General features: G+C 52.6%; 1 protein-coding gene across 2 annotated transcripts in view; it reads left to right on the forward strand.

Moving 5' to 3' along the window:
- KIF25 (kinesin family member 25) overlaps positions 1–19,116 on the forward strand; it is a 45,834-nt gene that overhangs the window by 18,352 nt on the left and 8,366 nt on the right. For both annotated transcript variants that reach the window (XM_086708320.1, XM_086708321.1), the window contains exons 6-9: positions 228–316; positions 2,147–2,183; positions 10,894–10,961; positions 17,619–17,693. In XM_086708320.1, the coding sequence (XP_086564446.1) occupies positions 228–316; positions 2,147–2,183; positions 10,894–10,961; positions 17,619–17,693 (269 nt within the window). The remainder of the gene's footprint in view (positions 1–227; positions 317–2,146; positions 2,184–10,893; positions 10,962–17,618; positions 17,694–19,116) is intronic.

Consider the following 19,116-nt stretch of genomic DNA (forward strand, 5'->3'; position numbering starts at 1 on the left):
TGATGGTTTTCCAAGTGAGCACGCTTCAGTGTGGATGTTTAAAAAGCCTAAAATAACGCTGACTGCTCAGTGCCACTCCGTGGGGACTTGATCAGCAGCCAAGGTGTGGGTGAGGAACATGACGCTCACGTCCCGGGGAAGCGGCCGTCAGGCCGCGTTCTCTGAGGAAATAGTCCGTCCGCTCAGCCTTGCCCCTGAGCTCACAGGGACAAACTCTATTGTCGTAGGAGCTGAAAGGGAATATCAGGGTTCACTGCCGGATCCGCCCTTTGTTGCCTTTTGATAAGGAATCCGAGGATCCAGCTTCACAGAACAGGTAATTTGCTTTCGCATCGTGTGTGTGTGTGTGTGTGTGTGTCTGTTTTAAGGAACACAATAGAAAATGCAGCGATTTCCCACGCCTCCCATCTTCCTACCCTTGGCCCCAAAGCAGGATGTGTCTGTCCCTGGGGTGGGGGGTGGGTGGGGAGCTGCCTTGCTCATCATGATGCAGCGGGACCACCGACGCGGCCAGCCTTCTTTCAGTGCCCGGCAGGGCCAGGCTCTCGCTGGTCCTCTCTCTGTATGGGGAGCACCCTCCCGTATTTACCCCAGAGGCCCCTCAGGGGCGCAGAAAGTTAACTAGTACTGACCTAGGTGTTTGTGACCTAGGCTTTTTTTTTCTTTTTTTTAAAATTTTTTAAATGTTTATTTATTTTTGAGAGAGAGAGAGAGAGAGAGAGACAGAGTGTGAGTGGGGAAGGGGCAGAGAGAGAGGGAGACACAGAATCCGAAGCAGGCTCCGGGCTCTGAGCCATCAGCACAGAGCCCAGGGCGGGGCTTGAACCTATGAACTCTGAGACCATGACCTGAGACAAAGTCGGACGCTCAACCGACTGAACCACCCAGGCGCCCCTTGTGACCTAGAGTTTTGACGGTATTAATGAATAACGGAATTATCTGGAATCATTTTGGTTGGCTGTTTGCTTGAAAACCCTACTAAGTATGACTTTCCCTTCTTCCCGCGAGGAAACAACCCCCGTGGGAATTTCTCCCCATTGTAGCCAGATGGACTCCACATTCTAGGCCCTCCATCGGGGACGCCGCCTCACACTGTCCCCTGCTTGCGTTAGGTCAGTCCCGTCAGCAGGTCCGCAGCGAACAGGCACTGCCTTCTGCCCTGTGAGGTGGCTCGTGTCAGGGTCCTGCCCTCGTCTGCCCAAGCCTTGCTCTGCTGTAAGGGCCTCACTCAGGCCACACTGACGTTTGCATCATACGGTCTAGCACTTGGCTTGGGAAGGTCGTTAGAAGGCCCTTGGTCAGTCCTGCAGCATGAAACACAATTTGTACCTTTTTGACACTGGTTGCATATTTTTTTCTTTTCGTGGGCATAACACGTATGTGCTGTGCTGACTGGTTGCCATGTACTGTTTGTCAGAGGTCCAAGGACCTGGAAACACAGCCGCCAGCAGCTCCAGACTGTGGTGTTTTCACGTATGCGTAGCTTTCCCGTTGCTGATGTCGGGCCGCTGCTTAGACACAGAAACGTGTCTGCCGTTGCGGGGAGTTCTGCCAGACGCCGTTGCTCCTGGCTGTCTAGCTTCTCAGAGCTCCCCGAGCGGCTTCCTGACCTTGTGCCTGTGTTCCTACATCATTTACGTTCATTTAGCTTCCATTTCTGCGACACGTTGCCTTTTGCCAGATTCATGATTGCCTTCAAACGGCCAAGGTCCTGAAGGCGGAGATCTTGGTGTGACGTTGTGTGCACATCAGTCAGCCCCACAGCTGCACTTGCAGGAGGCATCGGGTTGTAGATCTGTCCGTCTCTCCCGCACGACACAAGAAGGGAACGTAGAATGAAAAGCAGAGGCAGAAGAGAAAACGTTGGCGGAGAACGTGGAAAGGACGGAGGAGAGACGAGAATGAGGAGCAGGGAGAAAATCTGAGACGCTGATACAAGAGCAGGGGTGAGGGGCAGAAGTAGGGGCGACGAGACAAACCCAAAGGCAAGGAGAGGACAGGGGCGGGAGGGGGGAGGACAGGAAGCGACCACAAAAGGAGGGCCCGGCAGAAATGACAGTGGCAGAGAAGAGTTTGGGGATTAGGGAAAGAGAAGGACCCTCCACAGTGATGTGCGTGGTCATTATTGTCATTGTTTTACCCCCAGCTCTGTGCCTGCGGAAGTGGTCCACGCCATCGATGATGTGAGTCACATCTCCAGCACGCCGCACTTGGAGGAGCTCCCTGTGTGGTGGTTCCCGTGGGCCCAAGAAACGTCCACCCCTGGGCGTAAACCAGAGACGGGTGAACATAGGAGAGTTTCCCCCTTTATTCCGTGCCTCCTCAGATAGCAAAGACGGGTTCCGTGTCCGGATTTCCGCTGGAGTGAGAAATTAACGCAGGCTGGGTGCGCGTCCCTTGTGCGAAGCCGCGGGCCTCCTCACTGTAGGTGTGTGTGTGTCAGGAAAGCCGCTCTGCCCTCGTTGGTTTTCCAGCCCCCAGGTCAGCCAGTGCACGAAAGGACGGAACCTGTGGTCTGAGCATAAGGCAAGAAACACAAGCGTGGGACCGATGTGGCTCCTCATGAACCGTGTCGTTTTAAAATTATGAAACGGACGTGTCTGCTACCAGCCCACAATTTTGTTTTCTCTTTAGAACCTGCGTGTTTCTTAGCTTTATCGACCCAAAAGGCCTGGAAGCAACAGTGGGAAGCCCAGCACCCAGACCGTGGTTTCCACCTGCCGGGAGTACAGGATGTGCCCGGGACACAGGCTGTGCCGGGCACTAAAGCGAGTAGGGAAGACGGTGGGGTTGTGTCCACAAATGCAGAAGGGATGCCCACTGACGTAGGGTGAAATAATGGAGCTCAAGACGTGACTGGAGCCAGGTTGAAAAAGTACAGAATTCTACGCAAACCTTCAGTTCACAAGTACTACCGTCTTTAAATCTCATTGATGGCCTTTGGAGAGGGCGAGAGCATCGGTCTATGACTCTAAAAAATTACAAAGAAGTAAACATTTATGATGCCTTTCCTGTATGAAATGCGTTTCAGGGTAAATAAATAGTTGGCGAGAGAAAGTTTTTCTTTTCAGAAGATTCTAGCTAATCAATTCAGAGTAAGTGATAAGAATAGAAGTCACCACTCGAAAGCCCTAATAGGTCTGGGTGACAGTCTTCAGTGGGTGCTAGACGGTTAGGGGACAGCAGGATCTTTACCACGGAAGGTTCTAGAACCCAGAGCACTCGAAGTTTCACAGACGGAGAGATGCTCAGACGTGAGGAGGTGGCCACGGGCCATGAGGTCACAGACAGAGAGACGCTGAGATGTGACGAGGTGGCCACAGGCCATGAGGTGCTACAGTCCCACCAGTGAAGAGACTGGGCTGCAAAGTTGAGCCCACATCTAATGGAGTCTGGGGGTCTGCCATTGTGAACAAGAGGAAAGAAATCAGCCAAGTCAGAACGTGAGACACTTCACAGGACAAGTGACCCGATTCCTCTGAGAAATCAGTAACGCCAAGAAGGGCAGAGGAGGCAGAATGGGAGACGCCCCAGGCTCGTAATCACAGTCTCTGAACAAGTCAGCTGTAAACCGCATTGTGGGGACAACCAGAGAAATCAGACTACGTGTGGGTTTGTATTAACTGCCTGAAGTGAGATGGTAATGGCATGGGGGCTGTGCAGAACAACTGAGTCCTCGTGAGTGAAATCCAATGCTGTGTTGTCTGGTATTTAAATTAAAATATGCTAAGGGAGTGGGAGGTGGGTTGAGCGTCTGTATGAAACAAGATGGGCCAAATGTCAAGAGTGCCGGGTGAGGGCTCTCGTTATCCTGTTTCCTCCAGTTTTGTGCATGGTTGAGCGTCTCCGTAAATAAACGTGAAGATACGTTGGGCTTGCACTTCGCTGCCGCTTGTTACGACCATTGCTGCATGAGTCTAGAAAGCGTGTGGAAGGTGAACTCTCAGCTGTATTGATGCCCAGACCCTGGTCCTCTAGACCGCGGTGCCGGGTGGAAGCCGCGAGGGGCTGCTCCCCCCCGCCCCCCAACAGGGTCCGTCGTTGGAGTCCGTCTTATGGTGGTCGCATGTCATAATCTGCAGTGACTCTTCCTAAAGCCACTTCGGTTCACGGATCGACGGCTTTCTTTTTGCACAGCAGCCCAGGAAACCGTTAGAGCGGTATTGAAAACTCTTTCAACAGTCTCTGCAAATAAGCACTTTAAAAAGTCCTTGTTGGGGCGCCTGGGTGGCGCAGTCGGTTAAGCGTCCGACTTCAGCCAGGTCACTATCTCGCGGTCCGTGAGTTCGAGCCCCGCATCAGGCTCTGGGCTGATGGCTCAGAGCCTGGAGCCTGTTTCCGATTCTGTGTCTCCCTCTCTCTCTGCTCCTCCCCCGTTCATGCTCTGTCTCTCTCTGTCCCAAAAATAAATAAACGTTGAAAAAAAAAATTAAAAAAAATAAATAAATAAATAAAAATAAAAAGTCCTTGTTTTGAAGGATTTTTTTTTTTTTTTTGGTCTATCACTTGATGCGTTGTCTGTCGCCTTAAACACCAGTACGACTGAGTCAAACAAAAGGAGACAAATTAAATTCTCATTGTTAGGAATTTGAGTGAAAAGGAGCCCTGACGCATCCTGTTAAATCTCCTTCTATAGGCGCAGACGCGGAGTATCCGTGGTCGAGTACTGGTCCTTTTTGCATCGTGCATGATCTGCGGGTGTACTGGTTGACCTTCAGTTTTTAGTGGGAGAATGTATTCCGAGCCCGAGACCTGGCCCTCACGTGCTTTATAAAGACCTGTTGCCGTCCCTGCTTTCTATTATAGATGTTCTTTGTCGTGTGTTCACCTCGTGACTGTCCTCTCCGGTTCCTGTCAAATTCCCACTGAATTTTCAAATTCAGAAGCTTGAGGGTTTTGTGTTTCCTTATATTTTACGCATCAAGATAACATTTCTTTTGATTGGGTCATTTTGGATTTTCTTTGAAGGACTGAGTGGAACCCAAGTTGTGTTTTAACTTAATCGAGCTGCTGGCTCCGGAGCTTTGTGTCACTAAATGTGCGGAGAAGGCGAGCGGTCAGTGTAGTGACCTCCGGGCTCTGGGCTCCCACGGGTGCTCCCGAGTCTGAGGAGCGTGAGAGTCTGTGTCACACGTGTGGCACAGCGTTGCGTTGCAGTTTGCGACCTAATCCAACATTGAATCGTTGGCGATTCACACTGTAAATAAAATCAGTCTCGCGGGGAGGAGTCTGGCCACTGTCCCTAGTTCTCGGTGGCTGTCTTCAGGGTTAGTTAGGTGCATTTCCCACTTAACACGCATCTGCTTGTTTGACAATCAGATATGGAAGAAGAGATTTGCAGCTTTGTCTGCTTGTCTGTGGCTCCCCCTTATTTTTCACTCTTATCACGCCATTCAGTTTGACGGTCACAGGCTTGACTTTCCGAATACAGCTAAGGAAGCCTAGGGGTCAAATGATTTTCCTGCAAATATCTGCAGCTGAGGTCAAAAACATTTTCTGAGAGGCGCGTGACAAAGACTGATGGGGTTTGACATCCCTAAGACAAAATCGTTAATGATCAAAGTTTCATAGGGTCCTTAACTTGTCCCCTAACCGAGGCTCACCTGGTCCTCGCCGTAACCGTGATGGCGGTGACATCTGCCAGCAGCTTCGGCTCACGCAGAAAGCAGAGACGTGCGGTCACGCCCCGGATACTCCGGTGTCTGGTGGGATGAGGCGCGAAAGCACGCTGAGGGAGACCTCTGCATCTCGAGCCGGTATTTGGGGATGCTTGCATGAGCTCAAACATAGAACATCCCAACCTGAGCTCCGCATTTTCCCTGCGGACACACCCTTACTCCCGTCTCCCCATCTTCGCAAGGGAAAGTCATCCGCCCGGTGTCCGGTGCCAGAAATGTGGGGGTCCCTGTGGACTCTTGCCTCCTGAGTGCCCCTCAGATCCTGTCGGTTCTGCAGGAGGAATCTCCCCTGGGTCTGATTTAGTTCATTCCCATCGCTCTCACACTTGGGGCCACACTCCTGTCCCTGGGCCTCGCCAACCTCGCCCTCCCGAATCTCCGATCCGCTCTGTGGCTGGGGAGAGCAGTCCTTGAAGATGCAGTTTGGTCAGATACGTGGGCCTCCTGGCTTGAAGAAGAAACTGGGAAGTCTCAATTCTGACCTCTGTTTGTGCAGAGGAACATACGCGTTGCTCCCAGCTACACTGGCCTTGAACGTGACAAGCCCTTCGCTGCCTGCAAGACTCATGCGCTTTCCTCCTTCCAGAATGCCCTTCCGCTCAGCCTGCCTGGGCATCCCAGTCTGAATGAGACCATCCCCCCACCCCCGCATCTATTTACTTCTCTGGGGTTCTTGGTGGAATCGCACATAATTTTCCGCCGCTGATTTGTGGAGTTCGTCTGCACCCCCACGTGTAGGCCTCACCCTCTGTTCACCATGACACTCGGTTCTAGATCTGGCATGGCCGTGTCTCCATGCACACGAGCGAATGATACACACGCTTCTAGTTCATTCCACAGCCTGGGGCTTTCTTGTCCGTTCTGCCACCAATGAAACAGGATAGGAATCGGAAGACTGGAGTCACAGGCTAACTGTGCACCTCGGCTCTGTCACTCGGCTTCTTGAGGCCTGTGAAATCCGCTCTTTCCTGCGGTGAAATTGTGGGTGTAAGAGGGGCTTTCTAGAACCCAGATTTAGTGTCTCAAATATGAACCAATTGTGAAGAATTGAAAATCGTTACAACAGCTAGTGTGTGACTTACACAGACTTTGGTCAGAACAAGATGTTTGCATTTTTAAGGAGTTACAAGGATTTAAGGAAGAAATTCTCTTTCTCTTCCCATCAGCTTACTTCAAGCTCAAGCTCTGTATCTTACATTTTCTTCTACTGGTCAGTTATTTATGGCTTTAAATCGGATTCACAAAGAATTTGTCCCTCATCCCGTCTCCAGCGTGCACACCATCCCAGGAAAGGAAACACCCCTCTGCCGGAAGACCCATTGCCACGGCCGAGTGCCCTCCACTGGACTGTCCTTATTTCACTCGGTGTCTGAAAACGACCCTCTTCTGCGTAACGTCTCTGGAGTAGGTACTACAGAGTTCCTAATATTTTCTCCTTTCGTAGGTAACTAATTTCTCCAAATTTTAGAACCATGGACTTGGCGAATTCTGTGAGGCGCACCAGGGCCGACCCCGTTGCTGGCACATTTCCTAGATGGCAGGAAATGGGGCTTCGAGAAGATAAATGAGCACCCAGGGCCACACAACAAGTTGTACCAGAGTCCGAATTAGCAAATAGGGTCTATACTAGGCGTGAAGAAGTCTGTGGCTGCTTCTTACCCAAAGACCTCCAAGAAGCGTGGAGCCGGTGACTGTCTGTGGTCCTGGCGGCCCCTGCGGTGCTGGGTGATGGGCAAGGTGGGGCTGGATGCCACAGCCAGGCATTGAAGCAGCCGGCAGGCTCGGGCCCATGTCTTGTCCCCGCTCCGCCGAGTAGCCACGGACCAGCACACCAGTCCGCGCACTCGTACACACGTGTGCCCCGCGAGTGGACACCCTCCCGGGCTGGGTCCCCGATCTCCGAGGGGATGCCGTGGGAGGACGTCTGGGAGCGTAAGAACACTCGGCCCAGCCTGTGGGTCACTTCTGCGAATCCGTCGCCCAGCGTGGAAACTGGAGTGTGGCAATGATTTACGTGATCCCCTCCTCCCCTCCCCGTCTGAGGTCATCACCAGTTCAAATTTTATTTCAATAGTGTCTTGCATTGAATATTGATGTAGATGCCAATAAAACCTATAAATTATACAATGTTTATAAGTACCTAGAATACTGGTATAACGTCAGGAAGACGACGACCGACTGCACCGGGCGCCTTCCACATGCCCCCCCCCCGGGGCAGCCTTGCAATTCCATGAGGCAGGTGTGCCCATCACAGCGGTGCCCGCAGGTCTGCGTTGACCATCTCGGAGTACCCGGCCGCTCCCCTCCTGGGAGGAAGGATGCCAGAGGGCAAGAGGCTGAAATTTTGGATGAAGGGAAATTATCTTAAAAGGCCGCGGGAAATGAGTCTTATTTGTGAGGAGAAGGGCGTTGAGTGCTATGAACAAGGAGGCATTTGCTCGGAAAGGAAGGGAAGAACATTTAAGCTGTGTTTGGGAAAATGAGACTTTGCTCTTGGAATCATTTCAGATGTTGCTTAAAATCTAGTGATCACACCGTAGGATGACATTCTAAATAGCCAGGGAAGCTTCTGGACTCATGCTTGTTTTTATGGCTTCTTATGTTCCTTATAGGGTGTCCCTTGAGCTTTTGGGTGAGACGTTGTAAACCTTAGCATTTCCCATTTGTTTTTCTTTATGGTTAAAACGCAGACATTTGAAGACGTCAGTAAAACACATTGGGGTGTGTGTTTCTGCGCCGTTCATCCTGAGGGGCTAGGGTTACGTCTTGGCACAATATTAAAGGAATACCACCACGAAAATATGCCTCAAGCGGGGAGCGAGGGGCCGAGGCTGGTGGTCAGATCCTGGGTCCGGGTGCCAGGTATGGCTTCTGCTCTGAAGACGGTGTCAGTGCCTTACTGCTCGGTCCTGCGTCTTCCTGCGGAGTTTGGGAGTTAGAAAGATTTAGGAGGGGCGCCTTGGGGGTTCATCCGGTTGAGCGTCTGACTAGCTCAGGTCATGATCTCGCGGTTCATGGGTTCGAGCCCCGCGTCGGGCTCTGTGCTGACAGCTCAGAGCCTGGAGCCTGTTTCGGATTCTGTGTCTCCCTCTCTCTCTGTCTCTCTGTCTCTCTCTCTCTCTCTGTCTGTCTCAAAAATAAATAAACATTAAAAAATTTCTTTTTAAGATTTAGGAGCTGCTTCCTTCATAGGGGTATTACTGTTATTATATACTAATATTACTGGTATCATAAGGGGACAGACAGCCCCTGCGGCAGCTTCTGGCACACTGTCGGTGCTCAACAAATCCTCAGCGGAGAACTGAACTCTCCGTTAGCGACTCCCCTGAGGATAAGACCTCTTCCTTGAAAGCCGTGTTGAGACATAGCCACCCCCAAACCTTCGGATAGTAACTAGATAAGGTGCCCGGGCAGCGGCGGCCGTGTGACAGGACGGGGGGCCCCAGTCACGGACCGCTGCTCCGTCCTGGCCAAAGTCCCCGTGGACGGGTTTCCGGTCCTTTCTGCTCTGACGTACTTTCCCTGATGGTAGCAAACGGCCTCCCACTCTGCCACCCCCGGCTGGCAGCTTGAGATAAGGCCTTGAATGGTGCGCCCACAGCTTGATGTCCTGTCACTGTCTCCTCACACTTTTCGGTTGAGGCGACTTATCCCCTTCTTGTCAGATGTACACATTGGAAAGATTTCCAAGGCAGTGACGTAAAGCGTGGACTGGAAGGAAGGCCACTGGGCTGGAGACGGAGGGACCAGCGCAGGGGGGAAGCCAGGGACCATCTCGTCAGCCCGCGCCCCCCCCACCCCCCGCCCCAGGAGCAGCAGCAACGGGTGTCGGGAAGGGAAGGCCCACGCGAGATGCTTCCGGTGAAATCCAAGGCCTAACTATCGAGTGTGTTGGCAAGGCCACCGCTGAGTCATTTTTTCAAAGCTCGTCTTACCCACACGCACACCTGTGTGCCTGTAGCATTTCACGTTTCATCACGGGGACGGCGCGGCCTCACCTCGCTGGCCAGGTCAGCACCTGAACCGGCGGCCCTCGCAGATCCAAACGCAACCGCACGCGGCCCCCATGGCCCGGCCCGCGCCGCTGGCGGGAAGTAACAACCACGTCTAGAACAAATGGCATTGAATCCCACAGCCTATGCCCTCAGCGCCTACCCAGGCCGCTTTCTGGACACGCATTTATTTTTGCAGATACGCGTATATGTGAAGGGACCCGCAGGGAGCCAGGAAGGCACACCCTCCAGTGGCTGTCACGGAAAAATCAAATGTTGGTTGGTTTTCACTTCTTGCTACAGGCCTGGTCATGAATTTGCATTTTGTCTTAGAACTGGAACCCATTCGGAATGTGTATTTTTGTTTCCGCGCTTCAGGAGAAGTAATCTTAATGTTGCGTTTCTTGTTGAAGACAGCCTTTGCTCCTGTCCACACAAGATGGCATTGAAGGAGACAGCGGGGCAAGACCCAAAGTCCACGCGTTTTAAAAGCAAAACTTTTAGGGGCGCCTGGGTGGCGCAGTCGGTTAAGCGTCCGACTTCAGCCAGGTCACGATCTCACGGTCCGTGAGTTCGAGCCCCGCATCAGGCTCTGGGCTTGATGGCTCAGAGCCTGGAGCCTGTTTCCGATTCTGTGTCTCCCTCTCTCTCTGCCCCTCCCCCATTCATGCTCTGTCTCTCTCTGTCCCCCAAAAAAAATAAATAAACGTTGAAAAAAAAAAAAAAATTTAAAAGCAAAACTTTTAGCCCCACCAGTTATAATGAAATAACATGTCCGAGATGGGACTTCGTCGGTCCTGGGAGAGTCTCACGCCTCACTCGAGAGGTCAAGTGCCCGCAGAGGCCCCTCCCTGGGCCGCTGCACCCCCCCCGCCCCCCCACCCCCGTCTGTAGCAGAGAACGAGCTCCTCCGGGCGTTCCTCGCGGAGTCGACTTTCCTCTCGTACCAGCGCCTGGCCGGCGTGTCCCCTAGAGGGGAAGGAAATGTTACAGTCCCTGGGGACCATCTGGTCGCTGTCTTAGTTACTCAATTGTGCGGTTCAGTAAAATGCATCCGTAGACAATCCGTAAACCGGGCGTGGCTGCGTTCCACCAAAACTTTGTTTACAAAAACTGGCGACAGGCTGGATTGGCCCGAGGGCTGTGGTCTGTCAACCCCTGCTCAGTGTTACCAGTGCAGCACTGGCTGTGTCTTAACTGCCTTGTTTACGCTTTTTTATTAGGAAACAGTCCTGGTGAAATGTGATCGGGCCGCTCACCCGCCGATTAATAACACTTATAGTTTTGAGAGGTAAGTGCTTTGACACAGAAAACAAAGTCACGTAAACATAAATCTTGCGTTAGCATTTGGTTAATGAAATTCACAATTTATCCCATCATTTGCACTAATTGCTAATGAGCAAAGGCAATTGAGTGGAGAAAGCATGTCTTGTCTTTTTTGTTTGTTTAAGTGTATTTATTATTTTGAGACAGAGAGGGTGAGCGGGGGAGGGGCAGAGAGGGGCGAGAGAGAATCTCAAGGAGGCTCCACGCCGACAGCGGCAAACGGGACGCGGGGCTCCAATTCGCGAACCGTGAGATCATGACCTGAGCCGAAGTCAGATGCCTGACTGAGCCCCCCAGGCGCCCCAAGCTTGCCTTTGTGACAAGTAGCGGTGAAGCAGTGGGTGAGCCTGCAAACAGGAAATGAGCCTTGGTCTGTGCACCCCACTTTTCAGTGTTTGTGTATTTATTTTGAGAGACAAAGCGTGAGCGCGTGCGAACGGGGGTGGGGCCGAGAGAGAGAGGGAGGCGCAGAATCGGAAGCAGGTTCCAGGCTCTGAGCTGTCTGCACAGAGCCCCGACGCGGGGCTCGAACCCACGAACCGCGAGATCACGACCTGAGTTGACGTCGGACGCCCAACCGACTGAGCCACCCACGCGCCCCTGTGGGTCACACCTTTTGCAAAAAAGTAACTGACATGGAATCTAGACCTAAATATAACGCATAAAACCACAACGCTTTCAGAAGATGACTCAGGAGAAAAGTCTTTGTGACCTCGAGTTAAGCAAAGAGTTCCCAGAAATGCCACAAAAAGCGCGATTTATACAAGAAAACGATGTATCGGGCTTTGCCACAGACACCGTCCGCTCTGTGTGTGTGATGTCACCAGGAGAAAGGGCAGGCGAGCCCCAGGCCAGAGCGAACCTTTGGAAATCACAAAGCTTACCAAGCACTTGTACCCAGAGAGGAAGAGATCAGACCACGCCGTAAGCAGGTGGGCAAAGTGTCAGTACAGACGTTGCAGCCGAGAGACGCCGACGTCCTTAGTTTCGTGGGAGGGCCGGCTGGAAGCCACCAGTCCACGTGGCCCAATGCCGAAACCACCGGCTGGTGGCTGGAGGTGTCAGCGTGGTTGATGCGGACGAAGGTGGCACCGCCCCTTTGGACCCGGTGTTCTGTGACATGAAACGCGCTTTCTAAGTGACCCAGACCTTCTGGAAGAGACGAAGGCCTGAGGGTGGAGAACAAGCCAGACTCTGCCAGGAGCTGGGAGGCGGGAGGGGTTGTCCACCGAGAGGCCACAAGAGAGGCCACAGGGGAGGCCACGGGGGAGACTCGTGCCGAGAGCTGCTCTCCGTCTCGGTGGCGGCCTTGTGTGCACTCGTCCGTGCCCACGGAGCTGCCGCCTCCGTGGCCGAAGCACGGGATCCATTTTAAAAATACAGCCAATGTTTCAAGGAGACCTGAGGAGGCAAGTGGGCTAATTGTGACGTGTGGGTCCTGATTCAATCCGTAAACTCTGATGCTTTTTTTAACAAGGAAGCTGAAGTGGCCGTGTGGGCTTCAGACACGACACCACCGGGGAAAGGGGGCCTTCCTCAGAGGAAAGGGGCCGGCTGTCAGCGCCAGCTTCTCGTCCGCAGCCCGGCTGCCTCTCCTCGTGCACCTGGAGCGTTCCCTCCCGTGGGCCTTCAGGGCCACCTGTGTCTCGCCGGGCGTTTCGGGTCCTGTGTTGTCTGTGCTCCGAGCGAGAGGAGGGCGAGGCGGGCCACGCCACCCCAGCCCGCTGCCACGGGGCGGGTCTTCAGTCCCCCTCGTGTTCCTGTGGCTTCTCACATGTTCCAAGCACGTCTGTGCAGGTCCCGGGGCTTGGCCTTGTCAGGAGCCCCTGGGCGGGCACCGCGGGTGGAGAAGCCAGGGCCGGCCGCTCACACGCCTTTCCAGGGTCAAGTCTGGGCCGTCGTGTGCCTGCCGCGGCCGTGGGACCCAGGAAGGGGGGCAGGGCGCTGGGGGCGGGGACGCGTCTGTCGGTGTCACGGGGACCCTGTTTTGGGGAGCCGGTGGGGGGGGGCAGCACACCATACACATTGGGGTCAGACTGAAGGGGAAGGTCTTGATTGTGGTTTTTGGGCTGAACAAAAAAAAGAAAGGAAGGAATCTGTGCCAGTCGCTGTCCATCCAAGCAAGAAGCAAGAATTCACACTTAAATCTCCGTAAGAATTTATTCCGGGGAAGAATTTATTCAGGATTGTCCCACTTCAAAATCAGCAGAGCATATGGGTCTTATGAAATCAGAACACTGTTTATTTTATAAGAGCTTTTGACGGAACTAATAAATGTCAAAATATTTTATTTCAGGGTTGAAAGAAACTCTCAACAGTTTCAGTACTTAGCCCCTTTTTAAAAATAAATATGTGTGAAGGGGAAAATACGTTCCTTCCTAAAAAACTCAGGAAAAGTATGAACGGGCCCAGAGTCAGAAAACCGCTGCTATCTTCTAAGTGGGATAAAAATACATTATTATTTTTTAAAATGGCAAATTAAAAGTGGCAGCCATTGACCCAAAATGCCATAAGAAAAATAAGAAGTAATTTCATTATTTTGAGCATAATGGATGTATCAGGTAGTTGAAGGACTCTTGGCTGTGTCCCCCCGTTACACGCATTCATGCTGTGATGTCCCCACACGTTTGCGTCGATTCCCGGGGTCGTGAGTTCGAGCCTTCCCTGAGCTCATGTTACGGGCTGGCGGGGCTAGAGGTGAGCTGACGGTGTCTGCACCGGTCCTGATGTTCTGTTAACCAGGCGTTAACCAGGCAGAGAAGAGAGGACATTCCAGTAGGGAGACAAAAGGGTCAAAGGCACAGAGGAGATAGGAGCAGAGGGTCAGAGACCCCCCTGACCCCCACAGGGTCAGGACCGCAGTGTGGCCGGGCGCACCCTGGAGACGGTGGGGGTGCTGGCTGTGTGGAGCGGACCCCCAGGACGGCTTCGCCTTCCCCCTGGCAAGTGAAGATTGGGTTAGCCCTGCCGGTCAGCTGGCCCGCCACCCCCCCCCCCCACCCCGGCCCCCGTGCCCACAGCTTCCCGCCAGGACGCGCTTGGACCTGGGGCCTCCCAGCTTCTGGCCTCCACCCAGCTTCTCTGGTGGGAGGCCGGACACCCTGTCGGGCAGCTAACAGCCTCCTGCACCTTTTTGTCCAGTCAGCTCGTGTCTCTAGATGTGTTTCTACAAGATACAGAGAGGACTTCTGATGTAAGAAGAAATACAGGGAACGTGTTCCTGCGTAAGGAACACGTAAGAAACGGAAGGAGATGTCACAAGACAATCAGCATTGGCCTTTTTCTTTGTTTTCCAGAGCACTTTGTATGTTAGGGATATTGATCTCTTGTCTGTGATTTAAGTTGCAACCGTTTTTCCAAGTTTGTTATTTGATCTTGTTTTTGCTTCTGACAGCTCTTACCTGTGCCAAAGCTGTCCCCCTGTTAACTTAATTACAGTGACAAAGGCCACCAGGTTAGAGAAGAATAAACCCACGTGTTCTAATATCTGTGTGGTTTGACTTCTCACATCAAACTTACGACCTGTCTGGAACATCCTAGAATAGTGTCTAAGGGATGGATCCCATTTTACGTTTTTCCACGTACCTCCCCAGTTAGTGACACCACTTAGTGAAACACATCTTTTCCCCGCTAATCTGAGATGCTTCCTTTATGATACAGCTGGCACACGCGGGTCCAGTTCTAGACTTGTCTCGGGTCCCCTGGACGCCCCCTCCCCCGGCTCAGGTGCACGGCCACAGCCTTGGGTGCAGGCTTCACAGCACACGGAGGGTCCCCAGGGACAGTCCCACCCCTGCTCCTTCTCTTCCCCCCCGGGGTTTTCCTTTCTGTTCTGACCTCTTGTTTTGCCAACGCAATTGTATAATCACATTACCTGGCTCCAGAGAAAAACGTGATGGCATCTGTGGTATTTGGGGGGTGTTTTTGGGGGGGAGTAAGGCAAGTTTAGAAACGAACTTTGGAAAAGACTGACTTCCTCACAGAGTTGAGTCTTGCTGTCCAAGTACGTGGTCTGTCTTTTTATTTGCTTGAGTTCGGTTATGTCTTTCAGGAGAGTTTGAGAGTTTTCTCCGTAAAGGATGTGAACATTGCTCCTGAGGGTTACGGCTGGGTTTTCAGTTTGCTTTCCTCCTGCCATCGGTGGGAACTTCCTCCCACGGTATCTTCTGACTCAGCTGTTCGTGTGCACGAGTGTGACTGATGTTTGCACGGATCCACGAGGCCCGCCACCTCTCTCACCGCCCCTGCGCAAAGTCACGTCCTTTGACTCTGGAGGGGCCGGTGCACGACCACGCGTCACGTCCAGTGGAGTCAGTGTCCCGCCCGGATCTATGTCATCGCTTCCCTGTGTCCACCTGGGCTCCTGAGTAATGACTCGATACAGTGTTACCAAGTGCAGGTGGCACAGGGCCCTTGACCTTGGCTTCACGTTGGTGGCAAAGACCTGAGTGTTTAAGTAAGACGTTCACAAAGCCTCAACTAGTTACTATTTAGGAAGAGTTTGCCGACCCCTACTATAGATTAGAGATTTAGAAGATGTTTGGCCAGTGGCCGTGGGAATGCCTTGTTTGAATCGTGATTTTTAAAGGCTGACAGGAAAAATAAGCCCGCCGGAGAGCTGGAGAAACGTCAGAGAACGCTGGACGGCTTTGGGGGTGACAGTAAGGAATTACTGCTAGTTTTCCAAAATGTGGTGACGGTGACATTGTGATGTTTTTGGAACAGTCACGTCCTTTTCAGACACACATCGAAACATTTGCAGACAAAGCAGATGGACACGAGGCCAGCTTCAACCGGCTGCGGGCGGAGGGCGGGTTTGTGCAAAGTAGACGGGCCCTGGGGAGTTGGGGGACAAGTTAAAAAAGAGATTCAGGAGCTCAGCATCGCACCCCTTGCTCCAAACGCCCTCCTGATCATGCATGACGACCCACATTGTATAAGGGATGCCTCTGAAGTTTAAAATTAATCCCGCTTTGGGGCGCCTGGGTGGTTCGGTCACTTAAGCGCCAACTTCGGCTCAGGTCATGATCTCACGGTTGGTGGGTTCGAGCCCCACGTCGGGCTCTGTGCTTACAGCTCGGAGCCTGGAGCCTGCTTCAGATTCTGTGTCTCCCTCACTCTCTACCCCTCCCCGACTCTCTCTCTTTCTGTGTCTCTCTCTCTCAAAAATCCGGGCACCTGAGTGGCTCAGTCAGTTTTGAGTCCTGACTTCCACTCAGGTCATGATCTCACGGCTCATGGGTTTGAGCCCCACATCGGGCTCTGTGCTGAGAGCTCGGAGCCTGGAGCCTGCTTCGGATTCTGTGTCTCCTTCTCTCTCTGCCCTTCCCCACTTGTGCTCTGTCTTTCTCTATCAAAAATAAATAAATGTAGGGACACCTGGGAGGCTCAGTCGGTTAAATGTGCGACTTCGGCTCAGATCATGATCTTGTGGTTTGTAGGTTCAAGCTCCGGGTCGGGCTGTGTGCTGACAGTTCAGAGCCCGGAGCCTGCTTCCGATTCTGTGTCTCCCTCTCTCTCTGCCCCTCCCCGGCTCTCTCTCTCTCTCTCTCTCTCTCTCTCAAAAATCAGGGCACCTGAGTGGCTCAGTCAGTTTTGAGTCCCGACTTCCACTTGGGTCATGATCTCACGGTTCATGGGTTCGAGCCCCGTGTCGGGCTCTGTGCTGGCGGCTCGGAGCCTGGAGCCTGTTTCGGATTCCGTGTCTCCCTCTCTCTCTGCCCCTCCCCCGTCCATGCTCTTTCTCTCCCTCAAAAATAAATAAACATTAAAAAAGTAAAATAAAATTAATCCTGCTTCTAGAGGTAACAGGGATCAATTGGACATCATGAAACGTTTTAAAAATGAAAGAAGAGAAAAGTTTGGTTCCAGCCGAATACAAACCTGTATTTCAGGAGCCTAAGCTTGGATGCAGGGTGCACTCGATTCAGTACATCTGCGCCCGGCATGCTTTGCGCGCTCGGTAGTCTGGCACAAAGCCCGCTCTGCGGCTGCATTCCGGTCTTGTTTCAAATTGTGCAGTGAACTGCATTTTTTGGAAGTCCTTCCTGCTTGGCTGTATTTGTGGGAGCTTCTAAACACAGAGCCACACTGATTCCCTCACACAGCAGACACCCGGTCCTGGTGCCCAGCTAACCTGGGGCCTAGGAAAACAATACTGTTTGTTAAGAGCTCCAGCATAAAAATCAAATACTGTGTATCAAATGTTGCCTGGAGTATGATTTTTACACTATTATTGTTGGACCCACTTAAGTGGAGCTAATTTAGTTCCGGGATAATTACACGGTATCCTTTCTTTCTTTCTTTCTTTTTCTTTTTTCTTTCTTTTTTTTTTTTTTTTTTTTGCTTGCTTGCTTTTTCTTTCTGCTTTGCAAGCATTCATAATTTTGCTTATTGTGTTTTTATAACAGAGGAGACAATTCTTCCGTCTTCCTTAACCTCTGTTAGCTGGAAAGGCCATGGAATTAACTTTTTCTTGTTGAAGAAAAAAAAGGATCTTGACGATGTTGGGGCTCATATGGGAAGTGGATGAAGATAGTGTTCTCGGCAGGTTTTCCTGTTTGGTTACTGAGGTAAATCTCTTTTTCTTCCAACCGTGCATCATCTTCCCTGTGCCTCTCAGAGTTTATGGCCCCGCGGAATCCCAGCAAGTGGTATTTGGGGATGTGTGCCCCCTGCTTACGTCACTCTTGGACGGGTGAGTTATAATATCTCCAAGGTCAGTGATCACAGTTACAGGCAGATCTCATTCCTGCTACAGGATGAGTGTATCACGTTAGAGCCTGAGCATTTTATACAACGCAGAGCAACCCGTAGCCCCGTTGTTGATTAGTGGCCATGGGTGGTGGGGGGGGGGGGGGGGCTGGGTGTGTCAGGAGAAGGGCCAAGCGGGACTCGAGGGAGGGCGTCCGCGAGCACACCTGCCTCGGGTCCTAAAGATGTTCTAGTCACGTGTGTGCGGGCTGACGGCCGTGAGCACCTGCTCTGGTTCTCTCTGGGATTCTTTGTGCATTTTAGAATTTTCAGGAGGTCTGTGAAGCACGTTAACTCTAGATTGAGGGACTCACTAGCCCTTCGAGAAGGAGCCTCTGGCCCCGGGTCCCACCTTCGGAGTTGCTGTGTCTTCAGCAACGAGTGGAGCCAGGTTTGTGTAGCTGACACGGAACGCCAGGACTTCCTACTTCAGGGTGCCTGGAGGAACCCCAGTTTGGAGGCGGAGGCTGCGTGCAGTGTCCTGAAGAAGGCGTGTTTGTGTTTGCCCAGCAAAGGCTGCCACACGGCCAACGTCGGCAGCACGGAAGCTGTAGCGACAGGGCTGTCTCCGCCCGCGGCGTTCTAGCATCCAAACGCACGGCGGGGGCCGGAGAGGGGGCCAGGTCCTCACGGGAGAGCCACGTGGCTCTCGTGGCACACGCCCGCGGGCCCACCCTGCACTATGACAGCTTCTGCTGCAGCTCTTCTCCCGGAAGAGCTGAATGTGGGGGCTTTTATATCCTCCCCCAAAAGTTCTTCCACTGGGAGCCACGGGAGAGCTCGGTTTTCTTTTAAGCAGGCCTCTCTTTAGTAAGCAGGTTCCAGAAATAGAAAAGGCGTGGTGGTTGCACGATCGTCCCCAGAGCTGCCTTTCCATTTTAAATGCGAAACAGATGGCCTTAAGTCCTGAGAGGCTTTCTTCAAGAGGCTTCCTTCCTCTCCACGTCCCTAAAGGGTTCGAATGGTCCCCGTCAGGGCCCGCTTATCTGCTGTGGTCCAAGGTTGCACACGCCTGTCCTCGGGGCAGGTGCGGGGAGGCTTTTGTTACTGAAAATGCCGGGTGGTAGGCCTCCTGGGTCCCTGCTAAAGGCAGCAGCCAGTCAGAACACTCTGCAAGGTCCTGTGATCGAAGCAACAGCCTCTGTGAGTTTGGCTTGCTGGGGATCCTTCAGGCTGTCCATCGATTAAAGGTCGATCAGTTAAATCAGCGTCTCTGAGGTGGGCCCTGAGCCACCTCTGAGGTGCACGGTCTCACCTCCCCCGTGACGTGACGGGGGTCAGGGCTTAGCATTCCGCCCCTGGAGGTCTGGGACACCTGTACCCGCACAGCCCCGCCTATAAACCCCTATCATTTATCTATTTATATC

The sequence above is a fragment of the Puma concolor genome, chromosome B2 (assembly GCF_028749965.1).
Source record: "Puma concolor isolate L17-30 chromosome B2, mPumCon1.1.hap2, whole genome shotgun sequence".
In the NCBI taxonomy this organism is placed as follows: Eukaryota; Metazoa; Chordata; class Mammalia; order Carnivora; family Felidae; genus Puma; species Puma concolor.